Consider the following 16,933-nt stretch of genomic DNA (forward strand, 5'->3'; position numbering starts at 1 on the left):
ACTGCCCAACGTTAAATGATATATAGTACGGTATGTTCCGTTTTGTGTTGTTTTGGGTGGGGGGGTTTTCTGTGTGTGTTAAAAACAGGACCGTGAGCAGCAAAACAGAAAAAAACGAAAACGCACGCTCTTCCAACTCAATTTGATATTTTAATTGGCTATATTGGTGTTATTAACGGTGTCGTAAAATGTATTTTACGAAAGCTTATGAATATTATCTTAATTGTTAATTGACGCAAGAGAAAACTACGGTAGCTGTTCCTTTGTGTTGTATCGCGACACCTTGTGGCATGCATTTGTCTTGCACCTTGAAGGGAAAACTGTTATACATTTGCTGATTTCAAAGGTGTTTTGCTATTCTTGTTGTTTCGTTCGGAAATGTATTTTTGTGGTTAAATAACTACTTTACGTTTTATTACGCCAATTTTTTCTTCTCCTGGGAAATTTTTCATCCTGTAAAGAAAGATGTAGCCTTCACGTGGTGTCAGAAAAGCCCCGAACTTGATTCGTGTAAAACTGTCATGCTTTGGGGTTTACTGAAAATCTTTGAATGCATCATAGTTCATGGTTTGGGCATGCGCACTAGTGCGGTGACGCCAAACTGCAGGGATAGGCGAGAGTTTCACAGGACTCAGCGTAGTGCTGCTTCAGTTTAGTGATTGTCTTCACTGATACAAGTACTATTTTTAACTGGTAAGGTATTTACAAAACGCTTAGTAGTACGTTTTAGTGCTAAATGTCTACTTAAAGTCGTGTTTTTTTGTATGTGTCAATGTATTATCCAAGCTACGAGCTAACGGATAGCAACCGGCTAACTGAATGCTAGTGTCTCTGAATTAGTACAAAAAGAAATGTATGGTTACATTTTTTTCTAAAAAAAATTTTTATTTTAGTGTTATCAAGATGTCTCCGAAGTGAGAATTTTCAACGGTATTTGAAGTTGTTAAGACTAAAGCAGCATTTTCAAATAACGTTAGCCTTGAATGGGCACTGCATGGCGAGGACTGTCCTTACATCACCCACGGTGGTCAGTGGTGGACGATATTTTGACGTAAATATTTGCTTATTAAGGTAATGCAATGTGGCAACTGAAAAGAGACATTAACACTTCTTTTGTGACATGTATATTATTAGAATAGCTGACTGATTCTAGTTTGATGATAGTAAACGAGTTCATACAGTCCCAACATTGACCTAAATCTTATAGTGTGTCTATAATAACTTTGAAAATGAGCATTTAGATTTTCTTTGGGGAAATTTACGAGATAATTGCCTGATGCATGTGACCCAAAAAGCAACAATTAGCCTAGTTCCAACCGGCGTTTCACAGCCGCTGCTGCCTTCTACGTTTTGAAGTCTAGTTAAGTTAGGAGACAGGTATGCTTCAGTTGTAAATAATTAATAGTGCTTAATCCAAAGCCTCAGCTGCTGTCACTTCTCTGCATTTCAGGATGGTGTGGCTTTTATTCCTTTGGTGCCTTGCATTTCCCTTCACCTTCCCTAAAGTCATTGTATTAGAGGCTTGTCATATTCTTGCTAGTGCTGTGTTGATTAAATTGTCGTATATTTTTGGCAGGTGGAACATCAGAAATGGCCCGTGGGCACCAAAAGTTCCAGTCCCAGCAGAAAAATGCCAAAAAGCAGGCGGAGATCAAGAAGAGTAAAGGCCATGACCAGAAGGCTGCAGCTAAGGCTGCTTTAGTATACACATGCACCGTGTGTCGGGTATGGGCTAAAGCTGACAGTAGCAGCATTAGCAAACATTTAACCATGTAGTTAGGATGGAACTCACTACACAGGAGGCTGGCAAATCACTGCAGTGGATTTGATCATATTGTTCGCAATGTGATTAAGTCAATACCTATACCATATCTCATTTCACACATCACTCTAACACTGAAGTTGGAAGTTATACCTCCCAAGCCAGCTACCTTAAATAACTTCACCATGTTATGTGATTACTAGGTATGATCTCATTTCAGTAAAGTCTAGGTCAGTAGGCTTTTCTGGACTGAGTTATAATTGCTTGGCATTTCTTGTATTTTGTAAACAATCGAATATAAAACACTAAGAATAGAACAGAAGTGAGTCACAAGCTGAAAGCAGATCACAATAGAGGTTGGATTCATCCCAGTGCTGTTTTACCTGGGCAGCATGGATTTGTGCAGGTTCATAATTGATAGCTTATTGATAAAGTATAAACTCATGCCAAGCCCCCCCCCCCCCTTTTAAAGTTTCAACTACATCTCTACGATTGTCAGAAAGGTGTGATGGAAAGTGGTTAAAATCCCTTTCTAATACCCTCATACACCTTTTGCTTCTCTTTTCACACCTGTGCCAAGGACGGTCAGCTTTTCTTGTCACTGCCGTCATCTGACACACAGGTGGTGGCATGCAGTGCTGCTCAGTTGGCACAGCACTGCCTAATGTTTAACATAAATGACATCAGCTTCTGCTCCTCCTGGAATAATGAAGCAACAAATGCAGGCACTTTGTTAATGATTTTACCTGCATTCGGTGGGACAAACAAATTTTCTGTCTTTGAGACCATTTCACAGTCATGTTCTCTTCAGTGATCGTCCAGAATTGGACTGCTTTTGAAATTTGTCAGATCTCCAGGCGATTTTCCTCTTCACCAGCCGGTGTTTGCTCCTGGATTGACTGACCAGGTTGAAGTCAAACAGGAGCTGTCAAGCTACATCCTGTTTACATGTTTTAACTGGAACACTCACCAGGCAACGTGACTTTCTGTATTACCTGTAAATACGTTTCTGTGTTTCCTTTAGCCAGTTATCACTTATCCAAGCGATTACAGAGCAGCAGCAGCTCAAAGCCTTAACAATGACAGAACAAGCTGGTATTTGTAGTGTAATCTAATGTCCAACCGAGTCGAGAACATATTGTGAAACACCTTTTGTCTCATGTTATGGTTTTTTGTTGATATATCTGAGTAAACTGATGTCATTCTCATTGATGTCATCTTTTTTTTTTTTTTCTTTCCCAGACACAAATGCCTGACCCCAAGACCTTTAAGCAGCACTTTGAAAGCAAACATCCAAAGTCTCCAATGCCCCCAGAGTTGGTTGGTGTGGAGGCGTAATGGATTAACCTCTTTCTGTAAGGCAGTTGGAACCAACTCAGGACAGGCTTCTACATTTTGAGGTGTTTCAGATAATCTTCAGTACAGCTTCAGTTATTGCTCATGCTGATTAAATGATGTAGGGATTTTACACAATCAATTGGACTGAAGACAGCTACCCTCTCTTGGCATAAATGTGTGTTCCACTTTTGATTGTATGCAATATTTGCAAAATCTGATCATTTCAAAATGTTATGCTCACAAGACTAGCTTGTCCATGGGCTCCACCACCATCTCAGGTCTCCCACTGTTTCACGGCAAGCTTTGAATACAAGATGAATTGGCACTGGCTCAAATGAACAAAGATGATGATGATAATTGGACGTTATCTGCCAAATCCAGTGTAATGTGAAATCCATTATGGGTTTTGATTGAGATGGATTTGTGATGCAGAAGGGTTGATGTCAAAATAATAGTTATCCAGAATGTGACTAGAGTTCATTAATGTGCTTGGAAAGCCACATTCATAACCACTAATGCTGTGTTCTTTCTATTAGATTCAGATTTACTTCTAATCTGCACTGATAATATATAAATATATATATATATATATATATATATATATATATATATATATATACACACACACACATATATATATATTTTTTGGCTTGCTTCCATTATTTTTTAATGATGAGTCTATTGTTGTTGTTGAAGTGAAAATGTTTCAAATGCACTGTCCTGCACAGTTGCTGAAACTGTGCATTGCATTTACCCCTCAGATTATCATGAAACAAATTTTGTTTGTGCCAAAAAATACGTTTTTGTCATGTGCAAAATCTCTGCAGACAGGGCACTACTCGTCTGATCACTGCAAAGCTTTCCATGTTCCTACTCTGCTGCTGCAGTAAACATCTGGATATTTACCTTTGATCCTATTATAAGAGGTATGTCGACTGAAAATGGGTTTGCACTGGGTGTTGTAAATGACAACACTAATGAACTCCTGTCCCCAGAGTTGGTCATTGTAGTAATACATGTGACATAATTGTGCACAGCTATAGTATGTATTCCACAGTGTAACTTGTCTCACTGTCATCTCTGTGGTGTATGTGAAAACAATCCCAAGTGCAGTCTTGCGCTCTTTGGTGTTCTTTTGCAGTATTTCAGCTCTGAACCTGCAAAGTCTAAACTAAATTATAACATTATCTTACCTTACCTTATTTTATATAAGTTGATCATAGCATGCAAAGACGGTTTTAATTCATTGGAAGGAACTATTTTCAATACATTTGGACCTATTGGTCATTAACCACTGACATTGTATCACTGTGCTAAAGTCTGGACTGACAACCAGCCATGTTTTTACTTTTTGTAATAATCATATCTTTCTCCACAAAATGTAATGTATAGCCTTTGAATAAAGTTATTTTATATTAATATTACCAAGTTGTGTTTTTAACTTTGAAAGTTACTAAATTCTTCCTTAGGTTCCCCTTCAGTAGGTGGAAACTTAATGGAAGCTCAGCTTCTTTTTTCTGCCGCTCCTCTTAGGGGTCACCACAGCATCTGCTCCATCTCACCTTATCCCTTCCATCATTTTCTGTCACTCCAACCATCTGCATGACCTCCTGTGGGCTTCCTCTTAACCGACAGCTCCATATTCAGTATTGTTTGTCCAGTATCTCCGCTGTCTGTCTTCTGTACATGTCCAAGCCATCTCAACTTGAGCTGTCCCTCATATTTTTTTCCAATCTGGTCAATCACTTGGCCTGCCTTTCTGTAAGTGCCACTGTCTCAAAATCATACATCATAGCAGGTCTCCATATCATCTTATAAACATTCCCTTTCACATTTCACCTCCGACACTCACCTCACCCTCCCTACACTCTCTTCTTCATCTCTTTTGTGGCGCTTTTGCTTCAAAGTGTTCATCTCATGTATTTATATTTACCCATTGTAAGTACCTCTACTCCTTGGAACTTCACTTTTCTGTCTGTATCCCTCTTATTCGCTCTAGAAGAATGCTCCGCAGAGTAGGTAGTTGGAAGAAAACAGCTTTCCACCTACTCCCTCGCTACAGATCACAGTCATGTGCAAACGTCATAGTCCACAGAGACTCCAATCTGACCTTGCAAACAAGAACGGGCTCACCACTGTCTCACTGCCCTCATACCTGTCCTGCACCACCCCTCACATACTTTGCCAGCACGTTTCTTCCCCATTTTTCAGGCATCATCTGTAGTAAACAATCTGGTTAAAAAGTCCAATGATCTCTCTTCTAGACATCTCCAAACCTCCACAGGTATGTCATCTGGATCAGCTGCCTTTCCACTCTTCATCCTTTTCTTAGCTGTTATTCCTTCCTCGTTATTATGGGCAATCAACATGATTAGACAGTTTCTACCATTTTAATCCTGCCGCCTATTTGGTATGTTTGATATATTTCTTTGGTATATTTCTTCGTCTGCCTCCGCTCTTCCATCTGTTTCAGGTAACGCCAACAAATTTAATCCGCGCAATTGGTTTCATTAGCTTCTCGGTTCATACCCTGTTATGAGTCAAAGATCTTCTGCTCAGCTGCACTGTTGATGGTTAAATCTGCTCTATATTTATGAACCAGAAATGTAGCACAAGCATAATGAATTCCTTGCTTAATGGGAATGTTACATAAATTGGCACACAGGTGGGTTTTTTGTTTGTTTTTTTTGTATTAATACTTCCTTGTTAATGCTCACATCCTGTTGGTAATTAGGGTGGAAAATGTCAGCAGAATATTAGAGCTATAAAATTGAAAAGGCTATTATAGTTCACACTCTTTGCTTCCTCTAAGAGTGGTTATTTATTGATTTACTCTAGTGTAACATCTACAGAGTGAATTGTTTCAGGCAGCCTCTGGCTCTGTATACACTTACACTGTAGACTGATGAGGAAGCCTGGAGCTTATCTTGTGACTGGTGCACAGTAAACAGTGGGGTCAGAGTGGTGTTCTGCTGGACCAACAGGTTTTGTGAAGAAGGCCTTAAAACAGCTTTTCTCATTGTCTCTTCCCTGACTACAACCACAAAAGACCATATACAAGATAAGAGACTGCAAAAGACTTGATTCTATGTTGGGGTTATTTCATAATATGATATTAATTTTTTACACAATGATATCACAATTGCTCATGCAATAGATAGCACATTTTGATTGAAGAAAATATAGCCATTCCTACATTTCTAGAAATGCCATTAAAGTGATAGAAGTTAGAGTTTGTTAAATATAATTTCAAAGTTACAGGCGTATAAAACTCCATGTGAAACTGTACTCTACTACAGGTATCATGTATGTGACTACACCTCCAAATATATATTACATATTGTCCAATCTACATACTTAAATGTTAATCTGTATTTTTCACTTTAGAAGGATTGGTTTCATTTAATTTGTCTTTAATGATCATTTGAGGGTTTTTTTTGCCATTGTCAATGAATAATTCATAAATAAATTATCCTGCAAATAACAAACTCTTGATACGTCACTCACCTTTGAAGGACCACGTCAGCATTGTGAAATCTAAATACCCTGCAGGATTTTTAGGAGTACCTACCTTTACTAAGACATGTAGATCCAAGATCAAAATTTAGTTGTTTTATTTTTTAATCCCTTTATTAATTGTCTAGTTTAGTTCTGTTTTTATTGATTAATTACACCCATCAGACTCTGTTGTAGCACTTTAAGGTTTCAATCAGAGATGTTACATAAGCTGAGTAGCCCTGTGACAACTGAATTTTTGCAGTGTACCCATTCATCTTGTGCATGTGTGTGCATGTGCATTCAAGTTCTGTGGATAAGGTTGATGGACTGAGTGAGAACTCACCCGACCGGTTACACGTAAGCAATCACTCAGCTTAATCTTATTTTTTTTTCCCCTTTCTACGAAATGCCTCTGGTTTGGTGCTACGCCCTTCCTGGACCACAAACTGACAAGTGTGAAGATCTTTTTTCTTCCTTGCATTTATGCCTATGAGTTTCTGCACCTATCTATCTGCTCTGCTCTTAAATAGGTTACAAGCTTGAAATCTTGGCCCAAGGGGAAAACATGTGACAGGGCAAAAATAGCTTTACTCTCTCCCCTTGGAAACCAACCAGAATGCAGAAATAGTAGTTTCTGTTAAGCAAGATATACTGTAACCGTGTCCTGTGTTCTAGTTTGTGATGCCCTCAGCATCCTTAGCAAATAATCTTATTGAAAATATTTTATTTTGAGGAAATATCACAGAGGCGTTTGAGTGAGGGACATAGTTCTTGTAATAAAAATTAAGCTGTATATATATAGCTACTGAAGTGTCATTCAGTGACTGACATTTCCTCTTAGTGTTTGGTGTCTGCAGTCTCTACTGTTATACAAAATGATGATATACAGTAAGACATCTGTATGTTGCATATATCACTGATGTTGACTTTCTTATTAAGAGGAATTCTCCGCTTGCTGGAGTCAATAAAATAAGCTTAATCACAAGTGCCTGTACCATAGCGGTAAAATAATGAACTGCAAAATCTTCAAAGGGTGCTTTTGTCAACTACATTATATGCACTCATTTGCCTCACAAAGACTGGAGAAGTAATGGTGAACTACAACTTCCATAGTACTTTGCTTTGGTTGTCATGGTAACGTTTGACGTCAGCCCTCCTTTTCTCCGGCAGTGCCTTGGACTGATGTGATTGGAAGGAAACCCCGTGGACTGCATTCAGTCGGGCGGCTGAGAGAATCAGCTGTGGCTTGGTACACTGACATCTGCCAATACTCAGGTATGAAATGACTTGCAGCTTTTAAAAGTGAATTTTGAAACTCGTATGTATCATCTTAAGGTCTTCTGACTTTTCATTAATCAGACTAGCTATAGAGACTCATTGTCTCCAGTTGGTAGCAGGGTTGCGTCTAGCGGCGACGCTCATCAATCTAAAGAACAATGGCATGGCTAGCTTAGCTAACGTTACAGTGTGGGATATGGCTAATGTCTGGTTTCAAAAGGAAATGGCAGACGGAGAAGGCGTGTCTGTCGAAGAATTGAAGCTCTGAAATTTTGGCACTCGTACAAACGGCACATTTTGTTTAAAACGAGGGTATTTAGCGATTTATTAATTAAGCGGTGTGATGCTTGTCATCATAAATTGAAAGTTTTTACAACTAGGTGCCTACTATTGAAAGGAAAAACGAAGTAAATTGAAATGTATTTTCTTGTGTGCCACCAGGCGAGCAGCTAGCTTAATTCAACTGCGATACACCTTTTTAAAGGCGTCGCGCCTACTCAGCTGTCTCCTGTTTTTCCTTGTATTCTTGTAGTTAACATTGTGTGGAGATATTTTATTTGACATTGTGAGCATGACGGGCTACCTATGAAGTAGTCACATTTATGCAAGACTTTTGCTTGGCGTTAGTCTTTCAGGAAATAGACGGGGCCATACTTGAAACGAGTCACGCGGGCCTGAATGTAGCGGTTGTTTTTCATTCACTGAATTGCGTTTCTACGGTGAGATTGTGTGTTTGAGTTTACGAGAAAAGCTTTTGGGTCAGTATCGACTACAATAGTGACTTTAATGCCAGTATAGTGTGTCCAAGCATGCTTTACTTTGCGCACTTTAGCTTCCGCTTTTTAGGCAAGCCACAGGTACAGGGAAGGGTGTGGTGTGTGTGTACCGGAGGAACAGAGGGGCGCATCAGAGTTCTTATTTTTGTCCGTACGGTGTCCACTAAATTATCTCTTGGCATTATATTATTCTTATCATCCCTTCTGCACATCTATTTACCGATTAAAGTCGATGTATATTAACATGGTGCATTCTGCTCCTAGGCCAGGGGTACACTGACGGGCAAAGATCGACTTCCTTGTTCACACACTTGTCCTCCTACGGTTATAAAAAGTCGTTTACTTACGGATAACATGACGGTTATAATAACTTTTAAAAATTCCTAGCTTATTTGGCCAAAGATTGGAACTGAAAAAAGAAATGCATTATTTTCTGTATGTTACGATGGATCTGAACACACTACACTACATGTACTCTGGAATGGAAAAAAGGGATTGATTTTTGTGTAAACCCACTGGCTGTTTTTGATAGGTCAATCGGATGTAAGCTATTGACATAGTAATGACAATTCCTATGTGTTGATGTGTGCATAGTCTACATAGTGCTTTAGGCTGTAAACTCTAGCTGGTATTCCACAGTTCGGCTGTTACAAGCCTACAGGATCTCACATTGCACTGTAACTTGCGGGGCTAATACTGTACAAGATGCTTAGGTGGCTACTTGTAGTGTTGCTGTGCAGGCTTTGTTGGCATATTTAAATATATCTACAGCTTTGTTTACTAGTCTTCTCATTTAAGCACAGATATCCCTAAAACAGAAATATTTCAGGGGTTTTTTCAGTCAGTCACACAGTCTTTCTTTATGACTATAAATAAATCCTTCAAATGACAGGAAAAACTTATAACTTCCACGGTATGCCTCATTGTTGTTCCTTGTAAAAGTACTGAAAGACGGGGGGAAACTCAATTAAACGTGTTAGGTGCTGTGTACAGCTTTTTTAGGACCCACATTCATTGATGTATTTCCACTTTGACTCATTAAATGACCCTGAAATGAAAAATTGTATCTGCTGGTGGAACAGAAGAGTTATTATACTACTTTTTAACTTAACTGATTTCAACCTGTCCTTTTCTATGTTCCCCATTCTCCAGTGAACAGTCATGTCTGAGGCACCTCAGAAGGAACTGGTGCAAAAGGCCAAGCTGGCCGAGCAGGCTGAGCGTTATGATGACATGGCTGCTCTGATGAAGTCTGTGACAGAGGAAGGCCAGGAGCTGTCGAACGAGGAGCGCAACCTGTTGTCAGTGGCATACAAGAATGTGGTGGGTGCCCGTCGGTCCTCGTGGCGCGTGGTCTCCAGCATTGAGCAGAAGACCGAGGGCTCTGAAAAGAAGGTAGCCTTAGCCAAGGAATACCGGGAGAAGATTGAGACAGAGCTGAAAGAAATCTGCCATGATGTGCTGGTGAGATTAATTTATTATTAATTCATTATTTTTTCTTTTAGGTTGGGGGGGGGTTAGAGACAGCGGAGGGATGGTGGATGCTGTCGTACTAGGAAATGGGCTATTGAAGCTGAAAATAGTAGTGATGAGCAGAAAGGCCTCACAACAGACTAATGGATGTTGAGATGGAGGAGATGCAGAGGGTCGAGAGAACCTTTGAAATGATAAACTCAGTCATTAAAATTTGTTACACAAATATTCCAGCAAAGGCACAGGAAAATAATGGGAATTTGTTTAAAGATTAGCATGAACTGTGTTCCCCAGGTGTGTGTGTGGGGGGGGGCGGCGGCGGCAATAGAAATAATTCAGTCTAACAGTACACCATCCTTGCTGTGACCTCAATGCTAGAACATAATTGAGTTATTGTTAAAGATCATCCCAGTAATAGTGGTTTGCATTTGACCTTACTGATGTATGTAATGAGTCTATCAGCATCTTCTCATTTGAATATCCTAACATACTTTACTTGTCCTCTGGGCAAAGTCAGCTTTGCTGTATTTTTACTTCAGCTTCTGTACCATTGTGGAAAGGGTGTTTATCTTGATGCCCAAAAATATGATTACAGAAGGATTCTGTAAGTATTACAAAGAGTCTCTACTTTGCACTCTTCAGTTGAAGTAAACTCGAGATTCCAAGTTTAGCATGATGAAAATTAGGGATGTTCCTGGTGACTAATTTCTTTGTCGACTAAATGAGGCGAAAAAAAAAGACTGAGTGGCTATTTAAAAACAAAAACACTCAGATATTAGATTAAATTTAAGAACTGTTCAACTAAAAAAACAAAAACCACTAAGCAAAAGCTATTTTAAAACGTTAATCACATTCTTCAGTAATGAGTCAAGCCTGCCCAACTGTGAGGCACCTTGCATAATGCACTCATGTACCCTGGGGCCTCCTTCGGGTAGGACAGCCCCTGTCCACCTTAGCTGGCTCCTTTTGATGTGGAGGAGGAATGGCTCTCTTCTGAGCCCCTCCTGAGTGACTGAACTCCTCACCCTATAAAGAAGGGAAAGCAAATCCACCTCTCAAAGAGAGCTCAGTTATGCTGCTTGTCTCTCTCTCTCTCTCTCTCTCTCTCTCTCTCTCATTCATATATATATATATATATATATATATATATATATATATATATATTTTTTTTTTTTGGGGGGGGGCTTTTAAAAGAACTAACAATAATGGTGTTAACAAAAAAAATCAGGCCAAGATTAACGTTTTTTGGCGTTTCTCACCAACTACGCTTGATCTGGTGGCAGATGTATGCATAACATTAGGACACGCTATTACCGGCAGCGGTTATAAAGTAAAATGTAAGACAATTAGATGAAACAAATATTACATCTGGTACCAGCTAGTGACAATAGTAATGATTAGATGACTAATCGTACATGTCCCTACTGGGAATATAAATGCACACATGGTTATCTGTTTGGAGGGTTACAAAGCCCTCATCTTTCTTTTGGCTTGATCAGGTTGCTGCATCTACATTGTTTTACCAGATGAAGTGTTAAAGGCTTTTTGAAAAAGATGCATTTGTTAACTCCAGTAATAGTTACTTTTTCTACTGATCTTAGCCACTTGTTTTTGTCTTAACTATTTTTTTATAATTTTTGCAAACATATTAAGTACTCTATCCATCTGTTGGAGCTCTGCTTCTGTTCATCTCTTACCCTGCGCATTATCTGCCTGGTGACTCATTGAGCCCTAATCCTATAATGACAGAGGCTAAGCTACAAATATTCTGGCTCACTGCTCTCCACTTCCGCCAAAAAGCCTTATGGGGACTGAAAGAGAGAGCCAAATGAGCACATAAGGGGTGTGGGACAAGTGCACCAGCAGTGCATACTTTAAGTGGACTAGTTTGTGTGAGCTTTCATCTGGCCCAGTCTAAAGACATGTTTATTCCTGTTCTTAGTAGCAGGACAAGAAAGTGGTTGTTACAGAAAGTGCAAACATTACTGGGGATGCAAAACATTTCACTTAAATTTCTTCTTTTAAAGTTGGTTTTAAGTAATGTGATGTTAGTACTTGTTACATAATAAAATTGTAGCAGTGAGTGCTCCTGCCTCATGGTGCCTGCACATACACGTGTGCACACACCCTGATGCTCACTCTCACTGGCATGAATAAGATGAGGAAAACGCGTGTTAACTGGAAGGAATCTCCATGCAGACATAGTTTGTGCATTACTGTCGTGACTATGTTTAGAAATATTAAGTTATTCCATATTTTAGTAATAACTCTGTTCTTAACTTGGGGATAGAAATTAAGATAAAAATGTAATGAAAGCAGAGTTGCTGAAAATATACGTTGTTGTTGGGGGGTTTTTTTGTTTTTAATTTACTCCCATCATGCCTGCCATGGTTGTAGTTACATTGACATCCCAGAGGGCTTCCCTGTTCAGTCACATCAGTGTAACAGCACTGAGGAAATGCTTTTAGACCATTTTTGTAATGTATTTTCATCTTGCAACATTTATTTTTCCCAAGGAACGAAGCTCAGCTCATCATGTTTTTGGAGGTCATATTTAGGACCTGTGAAAACATACAAATCAAGATGCTGTTATTTTAATGGAGGTTTAACATTTGGTCACCAATGCTACAAGGAACAATTCTGCTTTGCCATCTTTAATCTCTTTATTGCATAGCTCTTGTGAGAAGTGCAAATGGCCAGATGGAAACTACATTAAAATTAAAATTAAAGTATTTATTCATCGTTGTATACAGCGCTTTGAGTACTCCGGGAGAGTAGAAAAGCGCTATATAAGAATCAGTCCATTTACCATTTACCGTTAATGTTTAATATCGTTTCATTGCTCTTTAATATAGCACATTACCAACATGTTTTAAGGCACACTCCCACTAAAGAAAGGTATTCTGTTCCCTGCCTGCTAGCATTCACGTTACCCTCAGAAGTAGGGTACCAAGTGGTGCATCCTTCTGCGGTGAAGACCTGAGCTGGGTTCTGAGTGACCTACTTCTAAGCAAAAGCTCATCAGGAGTTCAGCAGCCTGGCTTTCTCCTCCTCCTCCTCCTCCACCCCTGTTGCTTTTCATCCACGCCCTCTTTTTTTCCTCAGCCACAAATTTCCCATCTCAACCATCTTTACTCCAGACTTGTCCATTCAGCCCGTCCCTCCCTGTTCCCCCCATGCTTTGAGTGTTACCACGTTCTGACACACACCCCCTCTCCACTTGCCATGGTCCCTGAAGCATCTGTGATGTTGCTTAGCCAAAAATCTGAGGCTCAAACCTAGAGGCTACTGATTGTAGCCAGCATGCATCTACCCTTAATTACTCCTTAAAGTGATGGCTGTGTTGGGTTTTTGTTTGTTTTTGTTTTTAATTGGACTAGGCAGAAATACATTTAGCTCCTCCTGTAGGCTCGGGAAACAAGTGATGAGTAGAAATGGAATATTAACAGCATGTGATGTAAAAATGCAATTTTTTGTCAATGCATTATGCATACATTTACAATAAAGGTCACAAATGAGCACTGCTATTTTGGCTTTTATGTTGTAAAACGGGCTTACATATATTAGAGAACATGTTTATTATATTAAATATCTTAGTCCATTGTTTTCTAAAACTGTGCTGTCTGTTTTTGTTTTCAAACAGGGTCTCTTGGACAAGTATCTTATTCCAAACGCTACAGCAGCAGAGAGTAAAGTCTTTTACTTGAAAATGAAAGGCGATTACTATCGCTACTTAGCGGAGGTGGCTACAGGAGACAACAAGAAAGGTAAGCTCCATTTCAGTATAGTGATGGTTTAGATCTTTGGCTGACTGAGATAAACTGGAATATACATATTAGATAAGATATCAGTTAACTGTTGCTGTTAGATTTATAACAGACTTCTTGATCTTGTGAAAGTATCTGAGTGTACTGAATGACTGTGTTCTACCTCTTTTCTTTATACTATTCTTTTGTAATTATATTTAAACCTTTTTCTCTTGACACCACAGGGACTGCACTTTATTTTGTTGACTTGTTACAATGACAATAGAGATTCTGATTCTGAAGTGTCAAAATGTCCTCCATGAGTAAGAGGTAGGATAATGTACTAAGGGCTAAAAGATCTTTGGTAGTTGCTGTCAGTTTTTAGAAAACTTTGGAAAAGATTACATTGAAGCATAGGTTCTTTTTTTTTTTCTTTTTTCCTTTTTTAAATAAGATTCCTTTTATTTGGTCTACAGTGACCAGCTTGGATTACTTGAATATTTTTCTTGGGATCAAACCATTGTGGTCCTTTCAGGGATTTCCTACATTTTTATTTATTTATTTTTTTTTAGACCCAGATGCCCCCTAGTGGTTAGGGGAAAGAAAAGAAAGCATGCTAGTGTCTACAAATGAGACTAATGCATTCCCTCTTTGATGGTCTCTTTAAAGTTACTAAATTCTACTAATACTGAAAATTGTAGTTTATACTTTTATACAGTCTAGTTTTATATTAAGTTCTGTTTTTGTTTTTTTTTAAATGCATAATGAAGTCTGTGCTGGTCCCCATGGGTTAAACCAGTCAGATATGTGTGTGAACAGGACAACTGTGGTAAATGGTTTGAAAAAGCCTCCTCCTTTCTGGCCTCCACCCAGCAGGAACTGTAAAGGCCTTAATGCCACAGAAAGGTGTTGCCTGTCTGTTGAAGGGGTGGGCGATTTAACCTCAGACTTGTATCATGATATTAAAAATAAATAAATAAATTTTAAAAAATGTAATGATGGGGGTGTTAAGAGAGAACTAAATGTTTTACTACTGCTTGCATATCGACTAACAAAAAAAAAAAAATGCTATCTGACACTCGGTTTTAAGTTTTCCACATTTGTAAGTCTCACAGCTCCACTGCCCTTTCCTTTCTCTTTCAGGCATCATTTCAAATTCACAGGAAGCCTACCAAGCCGCCTTTGATATCAGCAAAAGTGAAATGCAGCCCACACACCCAATCCGTCTTGGTCTTGCCCTTAACTTCTCAGTTTTCTACTATGAGATCCTCAACATACCTGAAGAAGCCTGCAAGCTCGCCAAGCAGGTGAACTCATTACTCCACATAGCTTCTTTTTACATTTCTGGAGATTTTAAAGTGCTAACTGTAATGTTATTTCTCTGGTATCAGTCTTTGAGAACTCAAGTGTAAATTTGCTGTTAAATACAAATGACAGCTAAAGCCTGTGTACACAAACACAACAGCTTGTTTTAGGCTATCAAAATCTCACCGAACTGTGTTTTTGAACCCTGTAGGCCTTTGACGATGCCATTGCAGAGCTTGACACCCTGAGTGAAGACTCATACAAAGACAGCACACTAATCATGCAGCTATTGAGAGATAATTTGACGGTAAGTTACATTTCTTAAATCTTACTACTGAAATGACATTTTTCTTCACAAAATGATTTACAGGACTCAAACTAAAACTTTGTGGTCAGCTCTGGTAAGATCATAAATAAGTTATTTAACATAGGTCTGTATTTTAACATTCCTTTAAGATTAGATGTTAATGATTTTTGCTGTCCTTGCATGTTTGCCTTTCCTCTGCCGGGTCTTTAATTCCTTTCTTCCCACTCACTGCTCCTTCTCTTTCCACAGCTGTGGACCTCGGACAACCAGGTTGAAGGCGAGGATTCAGAGCCAAGAGATTGAGCCAGACCCCCGTAGTCATCCCTGTTGTCCTGCCATCGTCCTGGCTCATCTTCATCATGATCATCAACACTGAGACCACCTCATTTTGATCATTGTCATCCAGCTCTTTCCATCTTTTTTCTATCTAAGGTCTCTCAGTACTCATCTCATTCCCATTGGTTTACTATTCCTTCTTTTTGTAGTAACTGTGGGGAAAGGGGATGGGCAGGGGAGGGGAATTCAAGTGGTGTGGTGGGAGGGTAAAAGTGTTTGGGTTTAGATGTTTTTGGGTGTTCCATTATTAAGGTGCTGGGTGAAAGGGCAGGTTCTTAAACTCATGAAACATGCAGCAGGTTAAGTTTGTAGAAGTAAGAAAATATTTAAGCTGTATGTGCTGTACTACTCATTAACGGTGCTGTTTTTGACCATCCTTTGATGACGCATTTGTGCTTGACAAAAACAGGAGCTGCCTCCTTATATTTGAGGTGACAACAACTGAGTTTGTACGTGGCAAGGGGAATAACAGCAGAGGTAAAGACAGTGAAGATGTGATTGGGAGAAGGAAGCCAAGATTTAGTTGGAAGACAAGGTTACATTCCACATACTGTTGCTCAACTTTCTACTCTTACTATCTTTTTTGTTTGTTTTTGGTGAACTGCTCTTGTATTTTTATGCATCGGTTATGAGGTATAGAAAACTTTGAAGAACAAAAGAGCACGAGCACACAAGCTTGTATTGTTGCTGTTTTGTATTGGCACAGCAGTTAAAAAAAAGGAAAAAAAGAAAAAAAAAGATCCATCTGCGTATCTAATTAATGCTTTTTCAAATTAAGACATTTTGTTTTGTTTTTTCCCTTTTTCTCAGTACTTGCCTGAACTGCATGGTGGTAAGAAGTAGTTTTTGGAGGAGTAAAGAAGGTTGTTGTTGGGCTGGTTAGCTTTGTCTGTCTTTGGAATTTTCTTACAGGACACCCAAGCATAACTGTAATTTTTGGGGGAAATGTGTAATTTCATGTAAGTGGAATAAAAAAAATAATTTAAGTTTAATGTGTCCATTTCAATTGCTACATTGGTGGTCTTGTAGTGCTGTAACATTTCTAGACTGTGGTTTTAGAGTGTGGGATTTGTGTTACAAGTCCTCTACAAAACCACTATACCCACCTTTTTTC

General features: G+C 39.0%; 2 protein-coding genes across 5 annotated transcripts; both read left to right on the forward strand.

Moving 5' to 3' along the window:
- The first annotated feature begins 10 nt into the window (after positions 1–10).
- Positions 11–4,524, forward strand: LOC100691931 (zinc finger protein 706). 4 transcript variants are annotated; one of them, XR_001225036.3, is made up of 4 exons: positions 543–693; positions 1,577–1,725; positions 3,005–3,162; positions 3,928–4,524. XR_001225036.3 is itself a non-coding variant. In XM_005456769.4 (3 exons), exons 2-3 carry the CDS (start codon positions 1,591–1,593, stop codon positions 3,098–3,100), a joined length of 231 nt encoding a protein of 76 aa, XP_005456826.1. In that variant the 5' UTR covers positions 11–30; positions 1,577–1,590; the 3' UTR covers positions 3,101–3,584. The 4 variants fall into 4 exon arrangements, 3 of the variants coding, with proteins under 3 accessions (XP_005456826.1, XP_005456825.1, XP_025767589.1); XM_005456769.4 differs by lacking the exons at positions 543–693; positions 3,928–4,524 and adding an exon at positions 11–30 and having other exon boundaries at positions 3,005–3,584; XM_005456768.4 differs by lacking the exon at positions 3,928–4,524 and having other exon boundaries at positions 3,005–3,584.
- Positions 4,525–7,749: 3,225 nt separating this feature from the next.
- On the forward strand, positions 7,750–16,805 carry LOC100691663 (14-3-3 protein zeta/delta). The gene is made up of 6 exons (XM_003452090.5): positions 7,750–7,873; positions 9,805–10,116; positions 13,769–13,892; positions 15,015–15,178; positions 15,388–15,483; positions 15,733–16,805. The coding sequence occupies exons 2-6, from the start codon at positions 9,814–9,816 to the stop codon at positions 15,784–15,786; spliced, it is 741 nt and encodes a 246-aa protein (XP_003452138.1). The 5' UTR covers positions 7,750–7,873; positions 9,805–9,813; the 3' UTR covers positions 15,787–16,805.
- Positions 16,806–16,933: the final 128 nt, after the last annotated feature.

This window comes from Oreochromis niloticus, linkage group LG11 (assembly GCF_001858045.2).
Source record: "Oreochromis niloticus isolate F11D_XX linkage group LG11, O_niloticus_UMD_NMBU, whole genome shotgun sequence".
In the NCBI taxonomy this organism is placed as follows: Eukaryota; Metazoa; Chordata; class Actinopteri; order Cichliformes; family Cichlidae; genus Oreochromis; species Oreochromis niloticus.